This window comes from Euprymna scolopes, chromosome 18 (genome assembly GCF_053919585.1).
Source record: "Euprymna scolopes isolate OS-2025 chromosome 18, ASM5391958v1, whole genome shotgun sequence".
Lineage (NCBI taxonomy): Eukaryota > Metazoa > Mollusca > Cephalopoda > Sepiida > Sepiolidae > Euprymna > Euprymna scolopes.
The window spans coordinates 54,847,911-54,873,709 of record NC_136499.1 but is presented as its reverse complement, the minus strand read 5'-3'; the positions used below and the strand labels follow the sequence as shown (position 1 = coordinate 54,873,709).

Sequence of the window (25,799 nt, the reverse complement as noted above, 5' to 3'; positions counted from 1 at the left end):
ATGGCAACGCTGATGTAATGCATCACTCAAATTTGATCTCATAGCCACTCGAAAGATGGTTTTTTTTCGTCAATTGCTATGCTTAGATTCGAACTCCGTTGTGACCAGTTGTTATTCAAACGCTGAATCATTTTAAATTTCCGCGTTCGAACATGAGTCTTCGAAACCTCGCCGTCCGTTGCTATATGTAAATGTTGACAAGAATAACAAGAGGACTCGTAAAATAGTGAAATGAATAATATATTAAATAAAACATAGAGCAACGATATCAGTTAGTGTTAAATCCGATAAACTGAAGAAGAAAGTAAAGTTACTATCTCTCCCCCTCTCTCTTGTTCCCATTCTGAGTATTGGGTTAAAATTGCTGAAAAGCAGAACAAGGTAACTGGAAGTGACGTAATCAGTCGTTCAATCTCACAATCTGAAGATGTGCCACCACCAAATATATATATATATATTGATATATATATATATATATATATATATATATATATATAGATGTATTTATATATTGATATATATAGATGTATTTATATATAGATGTATATATATATGTATATATATATGTATATGTATATATATATATATATATATATATATAAAATCAATAGACAAGCAAATACTCACGACGATGAAGCGCAGACAATAGTGACTTAATTGCCATATATATATATATATATATATATATATATATCCAAAGCACACACACATACACAAACACAAACACACAAACACACACGCATATATATATATATATATATATATATATATATATATATATATATATATATATATATATACATATATATATATATATGTTCGCAGTCCAACCCCTGTGTGATTCGCTATTCAACTGGCGTTCCTCAACATAGTGAACTCATGACAAGTTGTACTTCAAACAATGTAACATACACTCGGATCGCAGATATCCCGTGATCACGAATACATCTTCAAACAGAAAAAAACCCGCATAATTCGTATTTCCTTAGCAAGACATTATAACAATACAATTCTTATCTAATTTTTCGTAATACTTAATTATTTTCATACACATTGAAGTGTGTTGCGGCTCCTATTCTTATACAATATTTTTAATACTTCAACCCAAATTTCCAAATTAATTTTACACAGAAAACTTAATATGCTATAAAAAAAACACTTTATTTGCAAAATAATGGCGTTCGCGAAATTAGTGGTATTGGAAGAAAGAAAAAGATAATTAACTTAAGCTATTAGTACTAGGAATATATATATATATATATATATATATATATATATATATATATATATATATACAAAACTTAAACTTTTATTTTTGCATTATTTTCTTTTAAATCGTTTGTACCATGTGGATTATCTCATATGGTTTACAACTTACATTTCTTTTGTAATTTTTCCCTCGTTTATATATGTCTTTCTTTTATTCAAACAAGCGGGGCCTAGGGAAATTCCACAGGGGTCTGATTCATATGTAATATTCTGTAGATATTCAGCGTAAATAAAGATGGCCTGATATTATTGAACCTATCTGTATGTTATACTTGCAAAAGTATTTATCCAAGCTAGCATGTACGAATGGCGTAGCCAGGCCGTTTAATACGCTTTAATATGATATTTTAGTTCTTGCAGATTTCGTACATATTATTATAGAGTTAATGTTTTATCGATTGTCTTATATTATAAAGTCGCTGTTGGGTTAATCGGCTTTAATCGAAACTAAATCCCAAACGTATATATATATATATATATATATATATATATATATATATATATATATATATATATATATACGTATATATATATATATATATATATATATGTGTGTGTGTGTATGTGTATATATATATATGTATATATATATATACATATAACTTTAGTGTTTTCTATTTTTATAATCGAAACCAAAACCAAATCTTTTGAAGAATTCTTGATAAAATTACATAAAAAAGGATGATTATGGTGCCATGAGCTAAAATCAGAACGGAACCCAAGACTTATGAAGAATACTTGCTAACATTTTGCTAACATTTTTTAAATAGATTATTGGAGTGCGCTTAGCTATAATCGAAATCCAAGCAAAAACTTATGACGAATTATTGGTTAAATTAATTATAAAAATCGATGACTCAATTGCTATCAGCAGTTATCGAACTGAACTAATAAATTATGAAAATTCTAAGTAATTTTTTTTTATAAAAAAATTAAATGACTTAAATACGATCAGCTATAACCGGAACCGAACCCAAACTTATGAAATTAGTTATTACAAGGAGTGGAAGTACATAATTAAACGAGCCGAATGTATGCGTGCCATACTGTGGTGTAGTGGTAAAAGAAATATGATGGGTACATTCATATTGGAAAGTAACGGCGGAGATATATGTGTAGCTGTGATGACGGGGAGAGACAATTATGCAGTTCTGGGATGTTTTCCTTAACACATATAGCGAGGTTGATAGATGCACAGTTCTTATATTTCTTGTAACGCATATAGAGAGGAGGAGTGATACATATTCTTGTAAGGATTACGCAAAGTTCATAAAAAGATGTTTAACACATCACCTTTTTATTTGTGGAATTACGACATAAAGGCAGCAGTTACAAGTATCGATGGTGATTCTTTATTTCATTGACCCGATGGAATAATTATGACGTCATGAATTCAGATTTGTTCTAGATGGGTAAACTTCTCCACTTTCAGCCCTAAGGGGACCCCCCTCTGACCATGTCAGCTCTTTCCGACCGACTGCTGACTGCTTGAACTCGACTGCTCGACTGCCGCAATATGACTAATGCTAGCTCGTATATTGAGAACCCCTTTTTTGCTATGGTTTCAGCCGTGTGGTTCCAAAACGTGGTCAACCCACGTGTCATAGCATACGTTGCTAAGCACACGTTTTCCAAACACACTTCCGACAACAAACCTATTTTTTAATCTACCCTTTTTAACAACACATTTTTAATTTGTATTGTTCATTCTTTTTAGCTGACATTCTTTTAATTGAGTTTTCATAAAAGAACGAACAATCAATTCTTTTTTACAATATAAACAATATCTAACTATTTATTAATAGAATTTAACTATAGGCTTGTTAACATTTCGATTCTAACATTCTATCTCTGAACCTTGCCGACAAGGTTCAAGTCTCGGCTTATTCTAATCTAATTTTCAGTTATGTAATGTTATTTGTATTTACATGGAAATAGGACAGCATTTTCTTGTAACAATAGAAAATAATATACGCGCTATCGTATTAATAAGTAAGTCATTTTATTTTTCTCTTACTGGCATATCTTGTTGTTTTAATGAATTCATGTTTTATTCATATTTTATTCGCATTTTTATGGGATATTCTTCTAATTTTTTTAATAATTTCTGCTTCCATTAAAAAAAAATCTTACATTTTTTTTAATAATATCATTTATCGTTGATAATTCTCCCATTCATTCAGTTCACCTAGTTTTCTATGCCCTGCGGAAATAAACATCTAATGAAGGTTATACATTTTTTTTAATAATTGATATTTTTGTTTTCTTATTCAATTTCAGCATACTGTTCGAATTGGAATTAGCCATTTGCGAAAGTTTGCCTTCATGGATACAACGTGTGAACAAGAGTAGTCGAATTCTGGTAAGATTTTGTAGAATTAATTGAATATATTTTGCTGTAATGACATACAACAGTGGAACACTTATTCTGGTTTCATGCTGAAAGTGATAAATTCTTTCAAATGTTATATAAGAAAAAAAAATGATACGCTGGACTATTGTTGTTTAGTATAAAGCTCATAATAATCACAAATTAAATATAGAGTGTCCGTTTATAAAAATGTACGTGTGTTGCATCGGTTACACAATATTAGATAAATAAATATTTTTAAAAAATAATTCTATGCCTGGCGATTACATGACGCATTTTTTTGCTGTTGCCGCGCGTAGTCTATTAATCAAAACATTTGAAAATGAAACCTCGATATTGCGTAATAATACCGCATAATGGTGTCAGTTAAAGGGAAAAAATGTGACACAATGTGTGATTCATTTTATGATTAAGCCAAATAATGTTAATTAAAAGAAAACATTGTGCGTATTGACGAATTAATTAAGTATAGTCTAATTTCCCATAACTTTGGCACCGAATGAAAAAATACATCTAATTTATGTCAGACAGATTGAAGATCTATTTGTACCATGGAAGGCGAAGCGGAAAAGAAATAAAAAGTAAGACGTATATCATGGAAAATGAATTTTTAAAAACATATATAAATTAATGCGTACGCTGCAAACATCTTCATTGCAGTGGCTTCTCTAACTTACAATGCTCTCGAATTTTATTATTGAAGGGCATGTATATTTTTTATTGAAAAAACCCAAAGTACATTTCTGTAGCGAAAATTAAAAAATCAATCGCACGATATTTTTCTTAAACTAATACGACTATTTTTTCAGGTCAGAAGAAAAGTAGAATGAGAGCGGCAGAAAAAAAATCTGTAAAAACTACCCTTTTTCACAAAATTACCTGTATGCACTCAGCATTTGAACTATTTATGCATAGCAGCTGTGCCTAAAAACCTATAATGATCAGTAAATTAGTTCGGACGTGATTCATGTAGAATATCTTTTTCCTTGCTTATTGAACTAAGAAGACACATTGTGCAGAATGGCGTGTTATGAATTCTAGAGTTAATAACAATTATCAACATCTGATCTGGTTTACCTTTCCCAAACGTTTTCATCACCAATAAAGCGAAATAAATAGTTTAAGACGACTAATAATTGGATATTATTAATAAAATAAAATGCTGGCAGCACAACCACGTAATTGAAAAACTGTAAACGTTGGTATATTATAAAAGAAACGCTTTCTCATATTTTTCTGTGTATTCTTCTTCGTTTTATTTGTGGTTTGTATTATATTTAAATGTTGGTGAATATAAAGCCCAGACAGTATAACCTTTTAGCAATAAGTGTCCTGGCAAAAGACTGCTTATTTTATTTTAGTTTAGGATTACCATCTAATGTAATAAAAACTGAAAACCGGTAAGCAACCAAAAAGAAATAAAAGAGAAATTAATATTAAGAAAATATTTCGGTTTAGATTAACTGTCTCTCAAAGATGTACTAAAATATTTTAAGAATAAGTATAGTTGCAAATCTATATTTATTTTAGGTTAAAAAGAAAACACGTTTCAGCTACAGGAAGTTGCATGATAGAATAATAGTGGAAACGTTACTTTTGAAGCTTCGGAAGGTAACAAGTCAAGTCGTGGCTCGTTAGAACTGTGTTGTTACCTCGTACATATGTATCTATCAAACTATATTTAATATATATATATATATATATATATATATATATATATATATATATATATATATATAGGGAGAGAGAAAGAATTGTATATGTAGTTTGCTTGAAACATTGTGTGGCATATGTATGAAGTAGAGATTTAGAAGGCTATCAAAATGCAAGGAACGGGGTATAGTTTGTATTGATGAGAGAATACGAAAACAAGTGGCGATTTACAAATCAATATGTACATACATATATGTCATATAAATATATATATATATATATATATATATATATTCAATTGTATTAAGTATAAATGTATTACTTGTTGTGTTTGTGGCAAATCCATTATATTTCGGGGGAAGATTCTCCTTTTCAAATTGTGTATGTTACAGTTCGATTAAGAGTATGCCGGGAATAACGAAAGGAGGGAATGGTGTTAAATGGCAGTGTGAAGTCGCGCAGAAAATTTAAGGACAGGGTATTTAGATGTATAACGTGTTTTAGGAGATTAGCATTTTGTTGAACTTGTAGGATTTTTTAATTTCATTTTCTGTTCTTTTTTACATTATCTGTACATTATTTTGTATTTTATTTTGTATAGTCCATATTTATTTCGTTGTCTATATTTCTTGCTGCTGCATATTTTAATTTATTTGTGTAATTAATTTACATAGTTGCTTTCTCAGTGGGATGACCTGGTCTATGTAGGTCAAGCGTGTGAAGCTCACTAACTGGTAGGGGTTGCCTGTTGAATGGAATTAAATATAGCAATAAAATTAATATAACAAAAATTCGAAAAGAGTTTCCACCTATAATCATTTAATAAAATAGAGAAAATAACAATGTCCAAAGAAAAGCAGAACCATTGTCACCCATAACAACCACATCCCCTAACCAAAACACGTCAACAGTCGGTAAGAGCACCACATCCAGCACGCACTCTTCAAAAGTCGGACAAGTGCACCCCATCAACACTCCCTTCCTCATTCACAACCTGCTTTCCACCGCTCCTTCAGCAGTCAAGCTATGCCAGCAAGTGAACTTTGCACGCTTGACTAACATAGACCAGGTTATTCCACTGAAAAAGCAACGACGTAAATAAATTAAACAAATAAATAAATAATATGCAGCAGTAGGAAAAATTGCTCAGCAACGGAGAAAGCTAATATGCTCGCCAGCCGGTTTGCCTCAAACGCCACACTGGACCCTTTCAACCATCCCTACCTGACTTTCTCTTGCGGACAACCGCCACTCTAGACGACCTAAAAAATCATCCCTGCTCAGGTGCGTGCTATTATAAAAAAAACCTTTACACTTCAAAAGCATGTGGACTCGATCTCATCACAGCTGTTTTATTTTAAAAACTGCTCAGCCGAAGTAGCTCCAGTTCTCTCCAAACTCTACAACAAATGCCTTAATGAATCTTTTTTCTCGGTTGTTGAAAAACTGCTTTTGTGGCACCACTATTCAGGAATTCTGGCGAAAGAACTGCCCCATTAAAGTATCGCCCCATTAGCCTACTCCCACTTTTCGCCAAAATATTTGAGACCTTAATTAACCATAGTCTAGTCCATCACCATACAGAGGCTACACTTCTGTCTGACCAACAATATGGATTTAGACAAGCCCCTTCCGCATCAAACATCCTAACTGTAGTCTCTAAACGTATATACCATTCACTGGACAAAGCGAGGGGAGGGAAGAGCAGTAGCTCTAGATATATCTAAGGCTTTTGTTAAGGTATGGCATGAGGGTCTCCTCACAAGAATTAGACCATACGGTATCATTAGTATAATATTTAGATAATTAAATCCTTCTTGAATAAGAGATAAATTCAGGTTGCCCTCGCCGGTTGTACATATAAACAATATGATATAAATGCGGGAGTGCCCCAAGGGTATATCCTTGTACTTATATTCTTCCTAATTTTCATAAATTACCTCCCCGACAAAATTGCCTGTGAGATGGGGATATATGCCGATTACACCACTCTGTATAACAGGCACGACAGGAAAACTAATGAACACGTATCTTAAGAAATGACAGAAACACTAGGGGATGACCTCCGATCTGTATTGGAATGGGGACAAAAATGGATGGTCACGTTTACTGCCGCCAAGACTAAACTTGTTTCTTTCAATAATTATAAGAAACCTTCTCTTCCACCAATAGCAATTGCGAAAGAATCTTTATCTGAGAGTACATATTTGAAACTCCTTGGCCTAACGGTCACAGGAAACATGACTGTGAACAATTACATTGAAAACATTGCCAGATCCGCTGTGAAGAAGGTAGGCTCTATCTACCGTGATAGAAAACTACTAACACCCGAAAGTATCCTGTACTTCTATAAGGCCACCATTCGCCCATGTATGGAGTATTGCTGTCATATTTGGGGCGGTGCATCTGCTACTAGTCCCTCGCTCCTAGACATGATTCAAAACAGAGTCGCCTATCTGATAGGCCCTGAACTGGCATCTTAGCTTCATCCACTGTCCCATCGACGAAATGTTGCATCCCTCTGCCTGTTCTACAAGTATTTTAATTAAGAATGTTCTGACGAACTGCAAGCACTTGTGCCCTCCACGACGTAAACACCATGGACAAACCCGACAGAAAGCTAAATCTCCCCACACAGTAAAGATCCCTAGATGTAAAAGATCTTTCTACTCCAGTAGTTTCTTCCCCAGAACCGCTAGACTTTGGAATTCTATTCCAGGTCCCTGCTTTCCCAACTCTACTTACGTGCAGAAGTTCAAGTTTAACGTAAACAAATATCTTGTTGCCCAAATCCCTACATAGTACCCCATATAAACCTCATTTTCTTACATAAATTTAAGGTCCGGCGTGCAGCGTGGATACCAACATTATCCTGCTAGATCAACTATTCTGCTACACACAAACGTTACTTTTTGTAGGATGCTAACATAACCAGCCGCTGTCTAATGTCCTTGCCCCACCTGGAGTTCAGTTGTCCGTCTGTAAAAAACACTTATGCCCCATTAGGAAAAATCGACAACTAATTCCTGTGGGGAAAATTTCGGGGGAGGGGCATATTTCCGTTATGTCAATATCTTTGGAAGCCATGAGAACCATTCAGATTGATTTTACTAATCAGAAAACAGGACATTATTCGAGCCCTTAACGTTCCAAGTTTGGCATTTATGACCAAACCTGAAGGTTCCCGCATTGCGGCGTGGAATCAGGCTAGGTATTTCTTTACACTTTTTTTCGCCGTGCCTTGTCATCAAAGGTGTTGTCTGATGGATACTTGAATGCATTAAGCATCTGGGACTTCCCATTTCTTTCACAACAACCCGTCTTATTATCCTACACAACACAGGAGAAGTTTTTGTGAGCCAAATGGTGGATTTTGCTTTTTCCATAGTTCTCACTGTTCTTTACGTACACACTGATATTTTATGCAAAAATGTCTCAGTAATAATGAATTCGAAATTGGCATTAAGTAAATATATATTTAGGCGTAATTTACAATGTGGCAAGGCCAGCTGCTTTCTCCTGCTAGTTTTAATAGAATTCCGTTCCTATATTATGATTACGTTTCATAAAACATCCCTATTACACGTGTGTAACTTAGTAACGTTTAGGTTTAGTTTGTGTTTTCCTGGTGTCTTTCAATTGTAGACATTCCATTTTTTTGTTATGATATTCGCGGGGACCTTTTCTCTGGAAAACCGGAACTGATCTTTAAATTGGTAATTCCGTTCTTTCTTATTTTATACTTTAGCTCAAATTCTCATTTTGATTTTTTATAGTTCTTTGGGCAATTTCTCAGATCATCTCTACAATTTACTGTACGAAGCATTATTTTCCTATTTTATGAAATGTGAAACACATTCATTTATGGTGGTGTCTTTCACACTTAAAAGCTATCTAAAATGTAGAAGCATATGATTAATTTTATAGCTCCAACATATTCTAATTCCCGGAAAGTTCTCTCTGTCACAAACGTGATGATACGAGGGTCTATCATATTTTCCTTAATAATATTGTGGAAGAATAACCCATCACGTGCTTCTTTTGTTCGAGCATGTTTGTCTTAATAGTCTATTAATCTCTATTAATTCGCTGTTTGTGTACTGAATAACAATAGGTCTCTCATACGAATAATGACTTTTCGAAAACCCACATCTCCCTGACTGTGCTACTATTTTAATTAGAATTTTTATTTTAAGGTAGATTCTAATAGGCATATAAACGTAAGCACACCGGTTTTCGTAAAATCACTGAAGTAAAGCAACGTTAGGTACGATAATCTACAGATGGGTGTTAATTTTAAAATAAAAGACACCGTATGTAAAAGTACGTAAATATCTTTGCTATAATTTAAAAAAGAGCGTCACATCACCCGACGGGGATATGCATGCGAGTAAGAACAGCTTGTAAATTTAATATTCAATTTACGTTCTCATCCTTCGGTGCAAACTTTTTCAGCGTAGGGTGAATGTCCTCGGCTAATAAATCTCTCCTTTTGCGATAATGATATTTCGTTCTTTATAAAAAATGATTCGAGTATTATGTAAGAATGTTTAAATATTACGTTTATTACATCACAATTAAGGTGTTTACATAAGTATTTCGATTAGGCATAATAATTTCGAACTAGATTTGTAATGGAAATACTTAAATAATATCAGTTTGAGATTCATGGGGGTTAAACTCATGGTTTATATATGTGCTTTCTGATATTTTGTCATTGAAAAGGGATTTTAAAAATATTCATATTGGAAAAAGCATTTGTAATTTAAAAAAAAAAACAATACTAAAACTAGGCATATGTAATTAAGCACACTCCATTGCACTTAAAAATAGTTTCTTATTTAAGTACAATTATGATTATATTTTGAAACACTGCCTTCATGTTTTTGTATTATTCCCTGGAGTAAATTTTTATAACAATTCAAGCTTTTTAAATTCTCCGAATACCTGTAATTGATAAAACACACGATTTTTAAAAAACATTTTCCTATTTCAGTAGCGATATTAAGATACGTTTCATTTATTCCTGATAAAAATGTTGTGTCTCTGCAAAATGTCGCCTGTAGCATTAAGTCAATGAAAAAGAAAACATGTGATGAATAAGTTTTACATTACATTGTTTTATGAACATAATATAACAACATTGGAATAGAAGAAAACACGAACACCGGAACCATTATTCTATTAGAAAAAAAAAAAAGATATTCCACGTTTTTTTTTTCTCATTATCTTCCTTGGAAAAAAGATAACGCAATAAAAAAGACGAAACATTATATTTCGCAAAGTTTTCGTTTTAATCTGACTTTATAATCGCATAGATGCTAATCATGTCACAATAAAATGCGAAGTCAATACATATTTTAGTAACTGAAACACGATATAACAATAATCTAACCATTGATTATGAATAAGTACCTATTCCATTTTCTCTAACTCTCCTTTTCATTCATTTATTATTTAGTCTTTTTTTTTTAATTAATATGCATTTGTGTGGGAACATCAGTTTCAAAATTAAAATAGATAACCAAATTTTTATTAAAAATGCCATTTTTGGTAAAGTGTTTCCGGGTTGCTGAGACGGGAACCCTTTTTCTAGAAAGTTATATTGTATGTACTTAATTAATATATAAATGGTTTAACTTTTTTTCTTACATTTTCACCTCAAACAAGGCATATTGCCACTGTAATGTAAGGGGCTACTATCAGGGATCTAAGTCCCAGGCGTACTATTAGGGATTTTAGCAGCAAGATGTCTGTTCACCCTACAACTTCTACATGTTAGTACAGCTGGGGAAGCAAGAAATAGGAAGATAATTTCAAAGCCATGCAATCCTGTGGAAGAAGCTATTAAATTAAAGGCGTTCTTACATCTAGGGATCTAAACTGTGGACAGGTGGGGCTTTGCTGCTTGTCGGGTTTGTCGGGGGTATTTTCGTCGAGGGGGTACAAGTGCTTGGAATTCGTCAGTGTATCTACCATTAAAATACTTGTTAAACAGGCAGAGGGAAGCAATATTTCATCGCTGGGACAGGGACTGAAGTTTAGATGAGAGTTCAGGGCCTATCAGGTTGGCAACTCTCTTTTGGATCATGTCCAGGAACGAGAGACTAGTAGCCTATGCACCATCCCAAATTGGACAACATACATGGACGAATGGTGGATTTGTAGAGTTACATGATGTTTTCAGGCGTAAGTAACTTTTTAGCACGATAGAGGTCACATTCTTTGCAGCAGTCTTAGCAATGATTTCAATGTATCTATTCCAAATCATGTTTCATGTGAATGTGAAGCCAAGGAGCTTGAACGAAGTGCTCTCAGGTAAAATATCTCTAACCATAGCTTTTGGTGGTTGGTAAGGTTTCATGTAATTATTAAAGGAAACGAGCTGTGTCTTGCCAGCGTTGAACTTTACCATACATATTTGACCCCATTTCACTACAGACTGAAGCTATTTCTCTAGGGGTTCGGTCATTACCTTAGATGTGTGCTCATTAAATTTCCTCACGTGCTTGCCATAGAGCGTGGTGTCCTCGGTAAATATACCCATCAAGTAAGGGTAAGTCATTTATGAATATATAAAAAATGGGCCGAGGATCGATCCCTGAGGTATACCCGCGTTTATATTATTTTAATTTTTAGACGTACGCACATCTATGACAACCTGGATTCTTTTCTCATTTTAGAAGGATCTAACTATGCTAAGCATTCGTCCAGTAATACCATATGATTGTATTTTCATGAGAAGACCATAGTGCCATACCCTGCCAAAACCTTAGGTATATCTAGGGTTATTGCCCTTCTCTCCCCTGCCTTATCCGGTGCTTAGTATAAAAGTTCAGAGATTACAGTAAGAATATCCGCAGTAGAACGGGCTTGCCTAAATCCATATTGGTCGTCTGACAGAAGGTTAGCAGCTTTAAGATGGTGGACTAGTGCTTGATTAATTAAGGACTGAAATATTTTGGCGAAAAGAGGGAGGAGGCTAATTGTGCGATAATATAATTGGTCAGATTTTCGCCAGAGTTTTTGTAACCTTGTACCAGAGAAGCAGTTTTTCAACAGCCAGGAAAGTAAGATTCGTTAAGGCATTTATTAAAGAGTTTAGAGAGAATAAGAGCGCCCTCGTCGGAGCATTTTTTAACACGGCAGGGATGGGGACAGGTCTACATGCTTTTGAGGTATCTAGGTTTTTTATAATATCATGTACTTGGGAGGGCGTGGTCTTTAAATAATCTAGCGTGGTATCCATTCGCAGAAGAAAATCAGGGAGGGATTGGCTTGCTGGATCCAAGGCAGAGTTTGAGGCAAACTGACGGGGAAGCATGTTAGCCTTCTCAGTTGCTGTGCGAACGACTTCGTGATTGTTTGATAGTGGGGGTATTGTCGACTACCTATTATTTACTACACTGTTGTAGATTTTCAAGAAATCACGAGTTCTTATTTTTGCGCTTCAATGCGTGGTTTCAGTGCATTTACTCTTAGATGTTTTTACTTCTTTATTGCATTTATTTTTAGCTACTATATACTTTTGTCTGTTCGTACAGGACTTATGCCGGATAAATTTGCGGTATGCATGTTGCCTCTGAGCCATTGCAGGAACATGTAGGAACATGTACTTCACTTGCTGCTTTGAACCATTCAGTAGTCTTATTTGTGCACTGTTCTGCTGGAAGAGAAAAGATATTTCCCCATGTGGCGTCTCTGCTGTGATCCTTAATGGCTTCCCAGTCAGTAGTATTTTCTTGTTTTGAGCAATGCCTCTTTAACCTGGGGTCGAAAGTTTAGAGTAATATCTATCATTAGTACAGCGTGATCAGCATTCCCGAGTGGGCAATCAGCATTTGTTACACAATCATCAGGAACAGTGGTCAGAAATAGATCCAAAAGTGACGCTTGGTTGTTCTGGGGATCTGGAAGACGGTCCGGGAATGTTACTGTGTGTGTGTCAGGAATGGAATATAGCAACGTTGTGGATGACGCTACCAGCTGTGTCACTGTAGTTAGAGAAGCCAACCCAGTTTCTGTGGTGAGCGTTAAAGTAACCAAATACATGTATTTGAGCGCTAGTGTCAAGGAAGAGTGCTACATCTATGCTGTCAGAGACATGATTGATTATAGTATAGTCCTTGGTTGATGGCGAGCGATAAAGAAAATGCAGGTGGATAACGCTATGTTGTAAAGTTAGTTTAAAGCACTTGAAGGCCTGGTAACCTGATTCTAGTTAGATTCCCTAGACATAGGGAAGTTTGTTACCGATTATAGACTCCAAATCCATACACGTGTCTTTCAGAGTTTTTACGACAAAGTGGAAGATAACCAGACATGTTAAAGATGTGAGATGGGATGGATGACTGCAAGTTAATTTCACTTAGTGCTAATATATCCGGAGAGTGTGCTAATGATTCTTCATCAGACTTGACATAATGTAATTATTATTGAGCGAGTGATTCATTACAGCATTTTGTATAAAACATTATTAATATTTTTTTAAAAGAGTACATAGAAAAATATCAGTTTTGAGAATTTTAGAATTTTTAAATGATACATATAATGTTCGTTGTGAGCAAGTCAAACAAATGCGGAACATCCGTTCCTCGTTCTTTTTGTTTTAATTATATTGTAATGTTATGGACCTTTGGGTCGTGATCATATCGTAGCATCTGTGTTAACTGTGACAAGCAGGGCCAAGGGGCAAATATATTATTATTATTATTATTATTATTATTATTATTATTATTATTATTATTATTGTTGTTGTTGTTGTTGTTATTATGATTATTATTTTCATCTTCTTCTTCTTCTTATTATTATTATTATTAATTGATCTGAGCGACAGCGGATCGCTGGAGTAATTATTTTTATTTGAAGAATAAACAATTAAATTGGGGAAAAATGATTAACATATGAATCGAAAATAAACTGTGAAAATAGAGAATAGATGTAAACATTATTTTGGGGTGTGTATAAAGAAAGTTATAGTTTGGGGGTATTAGGTTGGTCTGAGGAACGTAATGATGTGACATAAAGAAATGTGATGTATATAGATTTGGAAAGATTCTAATCGATCGGTTTGCTAGACATCAGAGAAAACTGACGTCTCAAGATGACGTTGAAAGGGGTGTCACTTCGGACAGCCAAGATGTAAAGAACCTGTAATCTCTGAAAATCCAGACCAGATTATCAGAATAATGTTTATAAATAATTCAGGTATGTGTTGTGTTATTTCCATATGTTAAGAAAAAAAACTGTTGCTTACAACTGTTTACATACGTCCATGCTATTCATTTCCTGCTAGAACTGTTGCATAACTGTTAAAATATACACACTAGATGATCAACTGAATGATTCACGCATTTATACGTACATAAATATACAGATAAAAGATAAAACCCAACTAGTAAACATGTACGTCGTTATAGAATATATTTACACACTACTTATGACATGTTTTATAGTATATATATATTCCACCTGCTTATATACATATATTTCTCTTACATTCTTTATATATATATATATATATATATATATATATATATATATATATATATATATATATACTAGCAAAAGTACCCGGCGTTGACTGGGTTCAAAAACAGCTTACAGAAAATGTACTCTGATTTATGAAAGTATGATAGATTATGAAAAGGAACGGTTGTAAAGAGATAGCTTCGAATTTTGGGGTATCAAAATCCAAGCAAAATATGATGAAAGTAAAAATAAAATAGATAAACCCCATAAGTTATAATACTATACCTGTTAACACTGAAATACTTATCACAATATTCTGTGGATCTATATTAAAAAAACCTTGTTAAACTTCGTGACATACTTCCATTCTATGGAGGCAAGACTCGAACGAAAACCCCATAATTTTTATTATACCATATTTCTTCAAACTAAAACATAATCATCAAAGTATACATACGAATATATATATAAAAAGTTTTCATTAAAGTGTGTGTCTATTTCCATTCTATGTACGTCAGGCGCGAATGGAGACCCCAAATTTTATTATACCATCCCTATTTAAGGTAAAACATACTTATCAAAGTATTATTATGTACATCTATATAAAAAAACACTTGTAATTTTTTTTGTTTAATTGTTAATTTTTTTTTATTTCCATAATTTGTGGACCAGGCGATTACGCAGGCCCCTACAATTTTAATGAATTATCATTATGCCAGATACAACATACACATCCTTGTGTCTCGATACGTCTTCTATCATTATATGTGATCAGTTTTCTATAATAGTTAACCATATATGTGCCTATTCGTGACCAGACACACACACAGACGTTCAGCTTTATATATATATATATATATATATATATATATATATATATATATATATATATACATATATATATATATATTATATATATATATATGTGCGAGTGTGTGTGTAAGGGGGGAAGGCGTAAACACGTTGGCACACCGGTTCCCCTTAGATAACTGAAGTTGGGCCTGCTTTATACTAAAATGCATAATATAATGGGAAGCTCCTGTGTTGTATGGGCACGTCGCTTATTTACGCATGATTACAACTGTCATGAATGTCTTTGTTCACTGGACTAAACCAGTTTTGATTCAATATAGGTGTAGTTGGAGACTGTGCACACCTGGCCTCAAAATTACACTCGCAGTTACCCGTACAGGGTGTCCATTGTCTCTTGAGACTGTGCAGAGTTATCAATCAATATATGAATGTATGCTTATATAATGGCATATATATATATATATATATATATATATGTGTGTGTGTAGGTGTTTGTGTGTGTGTGTGAGTGAGTGTGTGTGTACGGCTATAATATGCTACAGTGTGTTATTGTCGAATAAAATTTAAATAGTCTAATCTTGTAAAAAATTCAATCATTTGTTACACTGTGCGTTTTATTTTCCGTGGCAAATCGAAAATCCGCAAACACACACGCATATATATATATATATATATATATATATATATATATATATATATATATATATATATATATAATTTTCTCTCGATTGTTGAATCGACTGTATTAACCGCGGTAGGCACCCATCTAGTGATAATGTAACGAGAAAAATACCACCGATAACTCTGGTGAAGCTTCAAGTATTCAGCTACCGACAAGACTGGAATTACTCAACAAAATCCCGTGTAGTGAGTTCAATCTCAGCTGCGGCCGCGCTGGATGAATTATATATATATATATATATATATATATATATATATATATATATATATATATATATAATATGGAATTTTCGTGGTGCTCGTTCCAAGATAAGTGTTATCCTAATATATTCTCGTCCTAAAAAATACCAACTTGGTTATTTCTTATTTCATTTTGTAATTTGTAATTATGTGTATTTTCTTAATTTATATAGGCATTGTCTTTATTTTTGTTTCATTGCTAAGTTGAAAATTCTCCCCCAGCAAAACACCAACCACGTTCTCTCCCAGCTTAAATATATTTTTAATCCACACACTGAACTAAGGAAGGCTAGTGAGAAAAATAGTTTAGGCATGATAAATTTTCCGAAATTAGCACAAACAAGGATTTATTTTATTTAGCGTCGAAGCCAGAAGATCTTAAATCTAAAAAAAAGTAAAATTAACAGATACACGCATGTGCCTTGAATTCGTAAGATGAATTTATCTCCTATAGATAGTTACAAACACGTATAATATCCGGTCAAATAAATCACCCCCCCCCTCCACCAAATATGGTTATCCGTGGTACTAGAATTGCCCTGGTCCTCGTGGCAAGATAAGTGTTATCCTAATCCATCCTTGTCCTAAATATACTAACTTTGTAATTTCTTCTCTTTTAAATGTATTATTTCATTGTTTAATTTGTAATGATGCAAAACACCTACCACGTAATCCCCAGCTTAAATAAAGGATTAATTCCACGCTCTGAACTAAGGAAGGCTAGAAATAAAAATAGCTTAGGCAGGATAAGTTTTCCGAAATCAGCACACCCATGGATTTATTTTTTTCTACCGTAGAAGTCAGAAGAACCTTAATTAAGTAATATAAGTAATATCTACGATTACCATATGCTCACTTGTATTAATAAAGATGCCTCCTTGATATCTATACCAAACCACTGGATATAGCTTATAATTAACTGGTACTATAATTGTAACTGAAATCTACAGGGATCTTTGCTGCGTCACTAGGACAATTTTCTGTGTTAATACAATGTTTTGTCCCGGACATTAATGACTGCCTATAAATTCGAATTCCGAATCACCATGTAATAAGTGTTTCCGTTTACCTCCAAAACAACTCCCTTTGTCTAATATGCATGGTAAATAGGGAAAAAGAATTTTTTCTGTTTCCCAACCTAAAACATTACTTTAAACTCTAAATCCTAATGAAACTCTACTGTATTCTGTAAGTTAATAACCTCGTCCGTTGAAAGCTAACAATCTGCTCCCCCTCTAGCTGCCACTAAAACTCTACATTACACACGCATTAGTAGTGTAATCCTTAGCCTCCAGCTCCTAACCTTAACATGCTAACCGCATAACAGTCATCACTAAACATCTATACATTTCTAGGTCTGAGACATGCATTAGAGATCATTCTTATAAAGTTTGGCACTTACCAGGCAAAGTATGCACTCAGATGCAAAGCGATCCTCATTACATAACAATGACTCTTCCTTGATCGTTTTGCAACGATTAATACAAACCAAATTCGATACTCCCTGGTATGCAAAGCGCTCGATGACTCTTAAATGAAAACTAAAATTATCTGCCTTCAATAGTAGAAACACACTAACACCTACAAGTGCTATCTGTTCGCATAAATTGAAAACATGTCCAAATATCTATTTACTTAATTAAACATACAAAATACGCCATAACTTAAAATTTAACTCCAATTGTACCCGTACTGTACTTCATCTACATCTTAACCCTCCTTTAATCTAAAATATAAAGTAGCTGGGCAACATTCTTAGCTCAATACCTAATACCAACTCACACTGTAACGTCATCCTTTACCTAAGGTAACTTAAAAAATTTAAAAATGTAAAAATCTAAAGTAAAAGTCTTAATCCACACTAACGCCTTTCTAACAAGACTGCCCACATAGTTGCTTCAGCTGCATGAGTTTTTTTTTTTCTCCCCAGTAACAATTAAATAGCAATATCCCTAAATCGCTTTGAGGAGGATAACTATTCATAACCTCTACAAATGAACTCTGTAACATTAACTAACCACAAGGGGACGCAGAAATACATAGATTAAGACCCAGGACCGGAGAAAACCTTCTCAGGGCAAATGGACCAAGTAGAGTTTCCCAGATCATTCGTCTAGGAGAAGGAAAAATATAAAACTAAACCTAAGGTGAGGGAGGTTTCTCCAGTCTTTGATGACAATTTTCCTAGAGCTGGTGACTCAAACAAATTATCGGTCTGCAAACATAAACTGCTTAAGAAGTAGATAGGCTTTGTCTATCGACCGGCTTCAATATTCCTTCTTTGCCTATTAGTCAGGCGCAGAGACGCTATCACAGTGAATCGACGAAACATTCAGTTGCTTGTCTAGGGCAATGAACGCGGTTTTCCCAACTCTTGACACATCCTGATCCTACAAAACTGGACACTTGGGAGTGCTTGAGTAGCACATATGCCTGTGCAATTAGAGTGGGTGGACCTTCTTTTGATTGGTTGAGGGTAGGGGACTGACAGTTCCTGGTTGATGTTTCCGACTGGTAGTACAGGAACCCTAACTCTTTAGTAGCACTTAGAGCGGTTGCTTTTCAACAGTTGTATAATATCGGAATGTTTTTAGTGTCATGTTGCGCTTGGAAAGGGGTCCGCACTCATCCCCGATGGGGTTTCCTGAAGTCACAGTCGTAATTGAAGAAAGGTCAGTCGATGGTCTACTTGTGTTGCATGTCTGATTCCCTGTATAACCTCTTGTTGAGCTCCCCCTTACCTAACTGAAACTCTTTAAAGACATGATGACAGTACAATAAGAATAATAAGCTTAAACCAGGCGTATGAATAAGCAAATCCAACTTGCCTCCTCCCTTGAGGCTTGCATTCACGAACATCCGTGCGCTTAGAACTAATCTAGCTGATGTTGAAGCATTTCGCCTAACAAATACCTCGAATATCTTAGCACTAAGTAAGACTAACCTACACTCCTCTATCCCCTTTAACTACTTTACTATGCCGTAAGGACTCTGACAGGTATATGAACGTACTTTGAGTCTACATTCGTAACACCATCACCTTGACTAGACAAGCAAACCTAGAATCGGACGACCAAGCCTTTATGTGCTTTAGACTAAACATACAACATAACATTAGCTACTTTTATCTTCTATACGGCTCTTCCTCGATCCAGGACTGCAACATAATAAACAAAGTCTCTGACAGCATATACACAACACTGTCCCTCGACACTAGCGCACAAGTACATGTATTTGGTGACTTTAATGTCCATCACAAAAACTGGCTTGGATTATCTACTTACACAGATGCAGCGGGCAGCACAACACAATGATCGCTATATCTCACTCCCTATCACAAATGGTTACGTGTCCAACCCGTTTCCCTGACCGGCAAGAACAACACACCTCACTTCTAGATCTGTTTCTGACCACAGTTCCCGAGAATTGTATAACAAATGCTGACAGCCAACTCGGGACCGCTGATTAGGACGTTATAATGGTCGAAATCGCCTAAAACTCAAGACACTAAACTGTATAGCCAGTGCTCAAAACAACGAGATATTATAAAAAGGCTTACTGGGAAGCCATCAGAGATTTTATCAGAGATGCTCCATGGGGAAATATTTTTTTCTCTTCCTGCTGAACAGTGCGTAAATGAGACGAGTGAATGGTTCAAAACGACAATTGAAGCACATGTTCCCATGCAGAAATTTTATAGCAATCCCAACTCTCCCCAATGGTTTACTTCTACTATCGCAAAGACAGCATGCATACTGCAGATTTAACCGACATGAGTCCAGTTCAAACAGACAGAAGTATAGAGAAGCTAGAAGTAACGTTAAGAAAAAATAGCGACAGCTAAAAGAGAATTTAATGAAACCACTAAAAACGCATCGAAACACAAAAATTAGGAACTCGTGATTCTGGAAAATCTACAACAGTGTACTAAATAATGGGCAATCAACAATTCCCCCACTAACCAATAATCACGAGGTTGTTTGCTTAGCAACCGACAAGGCTAATATGCCTGCCATTCGGTTTGCCTCAAACTCCACTCTGAACACTTCCAATCACCCCTTACCTGACTTTCCATTGCGGACAGACGTCACGCTAGACGATTTCAAAATCACTCCTGCTCAGGTACATGATATCATAAAAACCTTGACACTTCAAAAGCATGTTGACCCGATCTCATCCCAGCCGTGCTATAAAAAAGTGCTCTGCCGTAGTAGCTCTAGTTCTCTCCAAGCTGTACAACAAATGCCGTAATGAATCTTGCTTTCCGGGCTGTTGGAAACTGCTTCTGTGGTATCAGTATTCAAGAATTCTGGCGAAAGCTCTGACCCAGTAAATTATTGCCCCATTAACCTCCTCCCACTTTTCGCTAAAATATTAGAGACCTTAATTAACCATGTTCTAGTTAATCACCTTGCAGATGGAAAATTTCTGGCTGACAATCCCCACTGTAATCTCTGCACGTATATACCATTCACTGGACAAAGCGGGGGAGGGCAGATCGGTAGCTCTAGATATATCTAAGGCTGTTTACAGGGTATAGCGTGAGGGTCTCCTAAGGACAAGTAGATCATACGGTATCACTTGTAGAGTACTTAACCTAATTAAATCCTTCTTAGATAAGACAAATCCAGGTTGCCCTCGGCAGTCGTACATCTAAACAATATTATATAAATGCGGGACTGCCTCAGGGGCTTATCCATGGATCTCTATTGTTCCTAATATTCATTATTGACTTCCCCGACAAAATTGCCTCTGAGATGGGTATATATGCTGATGACATCATACTCTATAACAGGCATGACAGGAAAACTAAGGAACACATATCTAAATAAATGGCAAAAACACTAGAGGATGACTTCACGTCTGTGGTGGAATGGGGACAACAATGGATGCCCACATTCAATACAGCCAAGACTAAACTTGTTTCCTTCATTAATTACAGGAAACCTTATCTGCCACGAATAGGAATGGCCAGTGACTCTTTATCTGAGAGGACATCTTTAAAACTGCTTGGCCTAACGTTCACGGGAAACATTAGTTGGAACAATTACATTGCAAGCATTGCCAGGGCACCTGCGAAGAACGTAGACTCTCTCTTTATTTACCACGTAGCTTAACAGTTGAAGTACATTGTTTTCAACACTATGTAGATAAATCATGTCTCTGTTTCCGATCGTTTACGTCTAGGTGAACATTTTTCGAAAGCAGATGTGTGTTCTTTTTTTCGTGAGACTTGCCTTTTTATCTGCGCGTCTGACGATAAACAATCTTCTTATTTGTATAAACTAAATCACCTACCTTACATTACGATATTCTAGTACGAATAAACTAGTTTTATGAAAGCATGCTACATGTTCGTTTCGTCTCTTTGAATATCGAGCCACGAACACGTGCTGGTCATATACAACAGGACTCTTCCAAAATACCACGATACGTAAATATGAACTATTTTACCAGCATAGGGCGTCTTTGTCGCACGATGCCTGTACACGCTTGCGAAAACAAGTGTGCTTTTTAAACTATAATTGGGCATGAAGTTTTATCAGTAAAATCACTGTGCTGTCGGCCATTGTAACGTGCTAAAGAAGTCTACAAAAAAAACTTACTAAGAATTATCCTTTGTCCGAAATGTCTCATTATTTTCTGAAAAAGTATATAATTATCTCCATATTTTGTAGAATTAGACTACCGATTTATTAATTTATTTCATCCAAAGAATAGATCTATAATAGAGTATATCTTACTGTGTTAAGTGGACACTACTAGAAATTACTCATAATAAACTTATGGAAGGTAGTGCAGACTATTCTGTAATAAAAGATATTATTCCGCATGTAAAGTGCAAGAAGAGGGGTAAAAAGCATCCTGTTTGGTCACTGGAGTTAATCAAGTTTGAGCTTGGTTATTACTAAGATGGGTTAAATATTAGGAGAATTCCAGGCGCTGTATGTAGACGTCAACAACTTCCTTGCAAGAGTTGCAAACACCTTACTTTGTCATCTCCCTTATCGGGAATATATATGCGACTAGAGACCGCTTGTGAATTTCATACGCCATAATTCGGAAGAAGCCGGTTAAACTTGAATGAGATTAATGCTATTTCACATAGACCTAGCCTCAAGCCTCTGAAATAAACTGTAGATATTTATATTGAACAGTCAAATATGTTCACAATAAATATTTACTTTTGAAAAAATAATTATACAATAATGCCTGAACTTTAGCATTTTAATATTTTAATTGAAGCCATTATTTAAAATAATTTTATAAAACCAACGCTAGATATTCGACAGTAAAATCCAGATTACAATGTATGGTGGTATAAGACTTTACAGGGATATATGTGGAGCTACTTCCCGGTACAAATCAGGTTCTTCCTAACCAGTGTACAATCTAATTAATTTTACAAATAAGCGATTGCATAGAGCTCAATTACAAAAAGCATGGGAGGGTTGGACATTTATTAATGCCTATTCAATTTTAGAAAACGTGGGCTTTATATATATATATATATATATATATATATATATATATATATATATATATATATATTAGAATTGCATTCTTCTAACTCTTTTTGGGATATATTTAATATTTTCGTTAAATAATTTCTCAAGGAAGCTATTCGAGTTTTAGGTGTCAGATGTCGGTAAATAAACAAAAGAGTTCGTTATGCACCCGGTTGTGTATACGCCATGCTGCCAAACTGATATTTATCGTACTTTTTCCACGGTATTGATCTGATTTCCCTTTGTGAAACAATGAAATCCTTTATAAAATGTAAACGTGCCATTGAACTTTTTTTATCCTTTTTCTAAAGTCGTAAAAAGAAGGCGAGACGATGTACATGACGCATCAGAATATTTTCGCAATCTTCCAGTTTCAACGATGTCGGAAAATCAAAGTGAGATCTATAAAATAGATATATCAAATGCCTTTACATATCTTCAAACAACAAGAACGAACATACGTTCAAATGTTATCTGGGAGAGTGTAACTCTAATAAATACACCCCAAAACAACGGTAGTTAATTTGTTCATATTTATTACACAACAACTACGTTATCTCGTCGACTACGCGTGCAGAATGTAGAAGGTAGTCCTCTGTTATTATATTATACCACATTTACAGAATAATACAAACAAAAAATTCAGTTAGATACAAAATGAACTCCATGAAGCTAACGTTAAAATATTATAAAATGTTGAAGAATATTTCCTTAAATATGATTACATACCAAGGTAGCAAAAACATTGTAAAATTTCTATGATAACCCTTTCTCCTGTTCTGACCCCCCCGCTATAAAAAAACGGGCACTCACTTTATTTCCCTTATGCACAAATAGATTCGCATGCACTAACCGTTTCCATCATTCGCCCGTCAGCACAACCATATCTTATACATTCTCCTGACGATGTCATGACGAGAGACGAAAAGCAAAAATATCGCAATATACGTCGAAGAGAAAAATAATCTAAAGGACACTTCTACATACATTACACCCTTAGACACAAAGAAAAACACCATAAGAAAAAATGAAAAATAAAACTGTATAACAAAATAAAAGTTTTCTTTGTCTTTTATAATGTTTGTTAAAATTCTAAAATGCTGCTTAAATATAAAAGATATATATATATTTATATATGTATATATATATATATATATATATATAGTAAATTATAAAATATATATGGCAATTAAGCTACACAAAATATTACGCGTTTCATCCAGGCTATGATTCGTCAGGCTTATGCGAAGAGTTGTCTTGGTCTCGCGTTTTTATATACGCATATATTTTTGAGCTTTTATTTAGCCAATACCCTTCCTAGTTTCAACCGCTTTCTTTCTAATCAGCCAACGGGCACGGACTGACAGGATAAAGACCCAATTTACTTTGGGTTCACACATTTCTTTCTGTGCTTTTTAGAGGGAAGCGCAGATATTTCGTGATCTGCACTATTTTAAACTTGGTGTGGTTGAATGTGTTGTTTTATATTTTGTTATATATATATATATATATATATATATATATATATATATATATATATGATAATTGATGTATATGTATGTTTATTTTATTTAGTTATTTTCTATTATTATTGTCAATTTTTAAATTATTATGTATCGTTATCCTAGAGTATAGTGTATCCTGTGTACACAGTTGTTCGCTATTACTCTCCTACATTTTAATAGATGATGGTGTTCTTTAAATTATAGGATAGCAACTGTTTCATGAAGGCGTAATCTACACGGGGCGTCTAGGTCTCTACATGTGTTTCCTTGTTTTACTATTTTTCATTTGACTACCAGAAAACGTCCGCTTTCTTTGAGTTCCGCGTATTTGTTGTCTGGTGTTGTTTTCATTCTGTGTTTTTTTTATTTTTGACCGTACATTTGTTGTCAAAATATCGGGTTTTGACATCTAAGGAAGTCATGGCTACGAAATATTTTATGTTATTCTGGTTTTCTTTGGAAAATATTATAGCCTGGTAAACTATGCTTCCGTTCACACTTTTATTTTGAAGTGGGCAAAGTGTACAAGATCTACATTTGCATTTATCTTGTTCATTTTTTGTATATTTCTTTTTATTTCTACTATAGTTCGTGTAATGCGGAGTAGGTATATTATTATTAATATTATTATTATTATTATTATCATTATTATTATTATTATTATTATTGTTATTATTAATTTCTACTAGTTAATGATCTTTTTGTTTGTGTTAGTTTTATTTTTGTAATAATGCCCACTTGTTATTGTTTATTTTGTTGTTGTTTTCATTGCTTTTATTTAATATTGTGTTATAATGTTCTTTAATTATCATGTCTTAATTTCACAGCAACTGTATGATAAGTTTATGTTATTTGTATTGAAAATGTTGTGCAAGGGATTAATTAAGGGGAAGTGGTTTTCGATGAGATCTAGACATTTCTTGCCAAGTTTTGGTTTTGTTATTTACTTGTATGGTGCCGTATAGCAGATTATATTTTTTCCTCTATTTTTACTTTGATTGTTATTAGTGTTTTGTTGCTTATATTTGATATCAATGTTTTTGTATCCACTTTTTTAGGGTGGTTTCGTAGATATTAAATGTTAAATACATTTTTATCGCTTGTGTTATTGCCTAGCCTGCTTACGATCGACAGGAATATGTCTTATAATTGATCGTGGGTGATTGGACTTAGGATTTTCGTATGTTGGATTAACGCTATCTTTTAAATAGGGCTGACATGCGTTTCTATCTAAAATTTTAGGTGACTTCCAGAAAGTTTGTTATTTTTATGTTACCTAGTGCGTAA

The 25,799-nt window shown here is 34.2% G+C and overlaps 1 protein-coding gene across 14 annotated transcripts in view; it reads left to right on the top strand.

The window, feature by feature from the left end:
• The window catches only part of LOC145297622 (FMRFamide receptor-like), a 1,184,367-nt gene that overhangs the window by 852,994 nt on the left and 305,574 nt on the right, over positions 1 to 25,799 (top strand). For all 14 annotated transcript variants that reach the window (XR_013870287.1, XR_013870285.1, XR_013870286.1 and 11 more), the window contains one exon: positions 3,550 to 3,631. Coding sequence is in view for 1 of the 14 variants with exons in the window: in XM_080143706.1 (XP_079999832.1) it covers positions 3,550 to 3,631 (82 nt within the window). In the remaining 13 variants the exon portion in view is untranslated. The remainder of the gene's footprint in view (positions 1 to 3,549; positions 3,632 to 25,799) is intronic.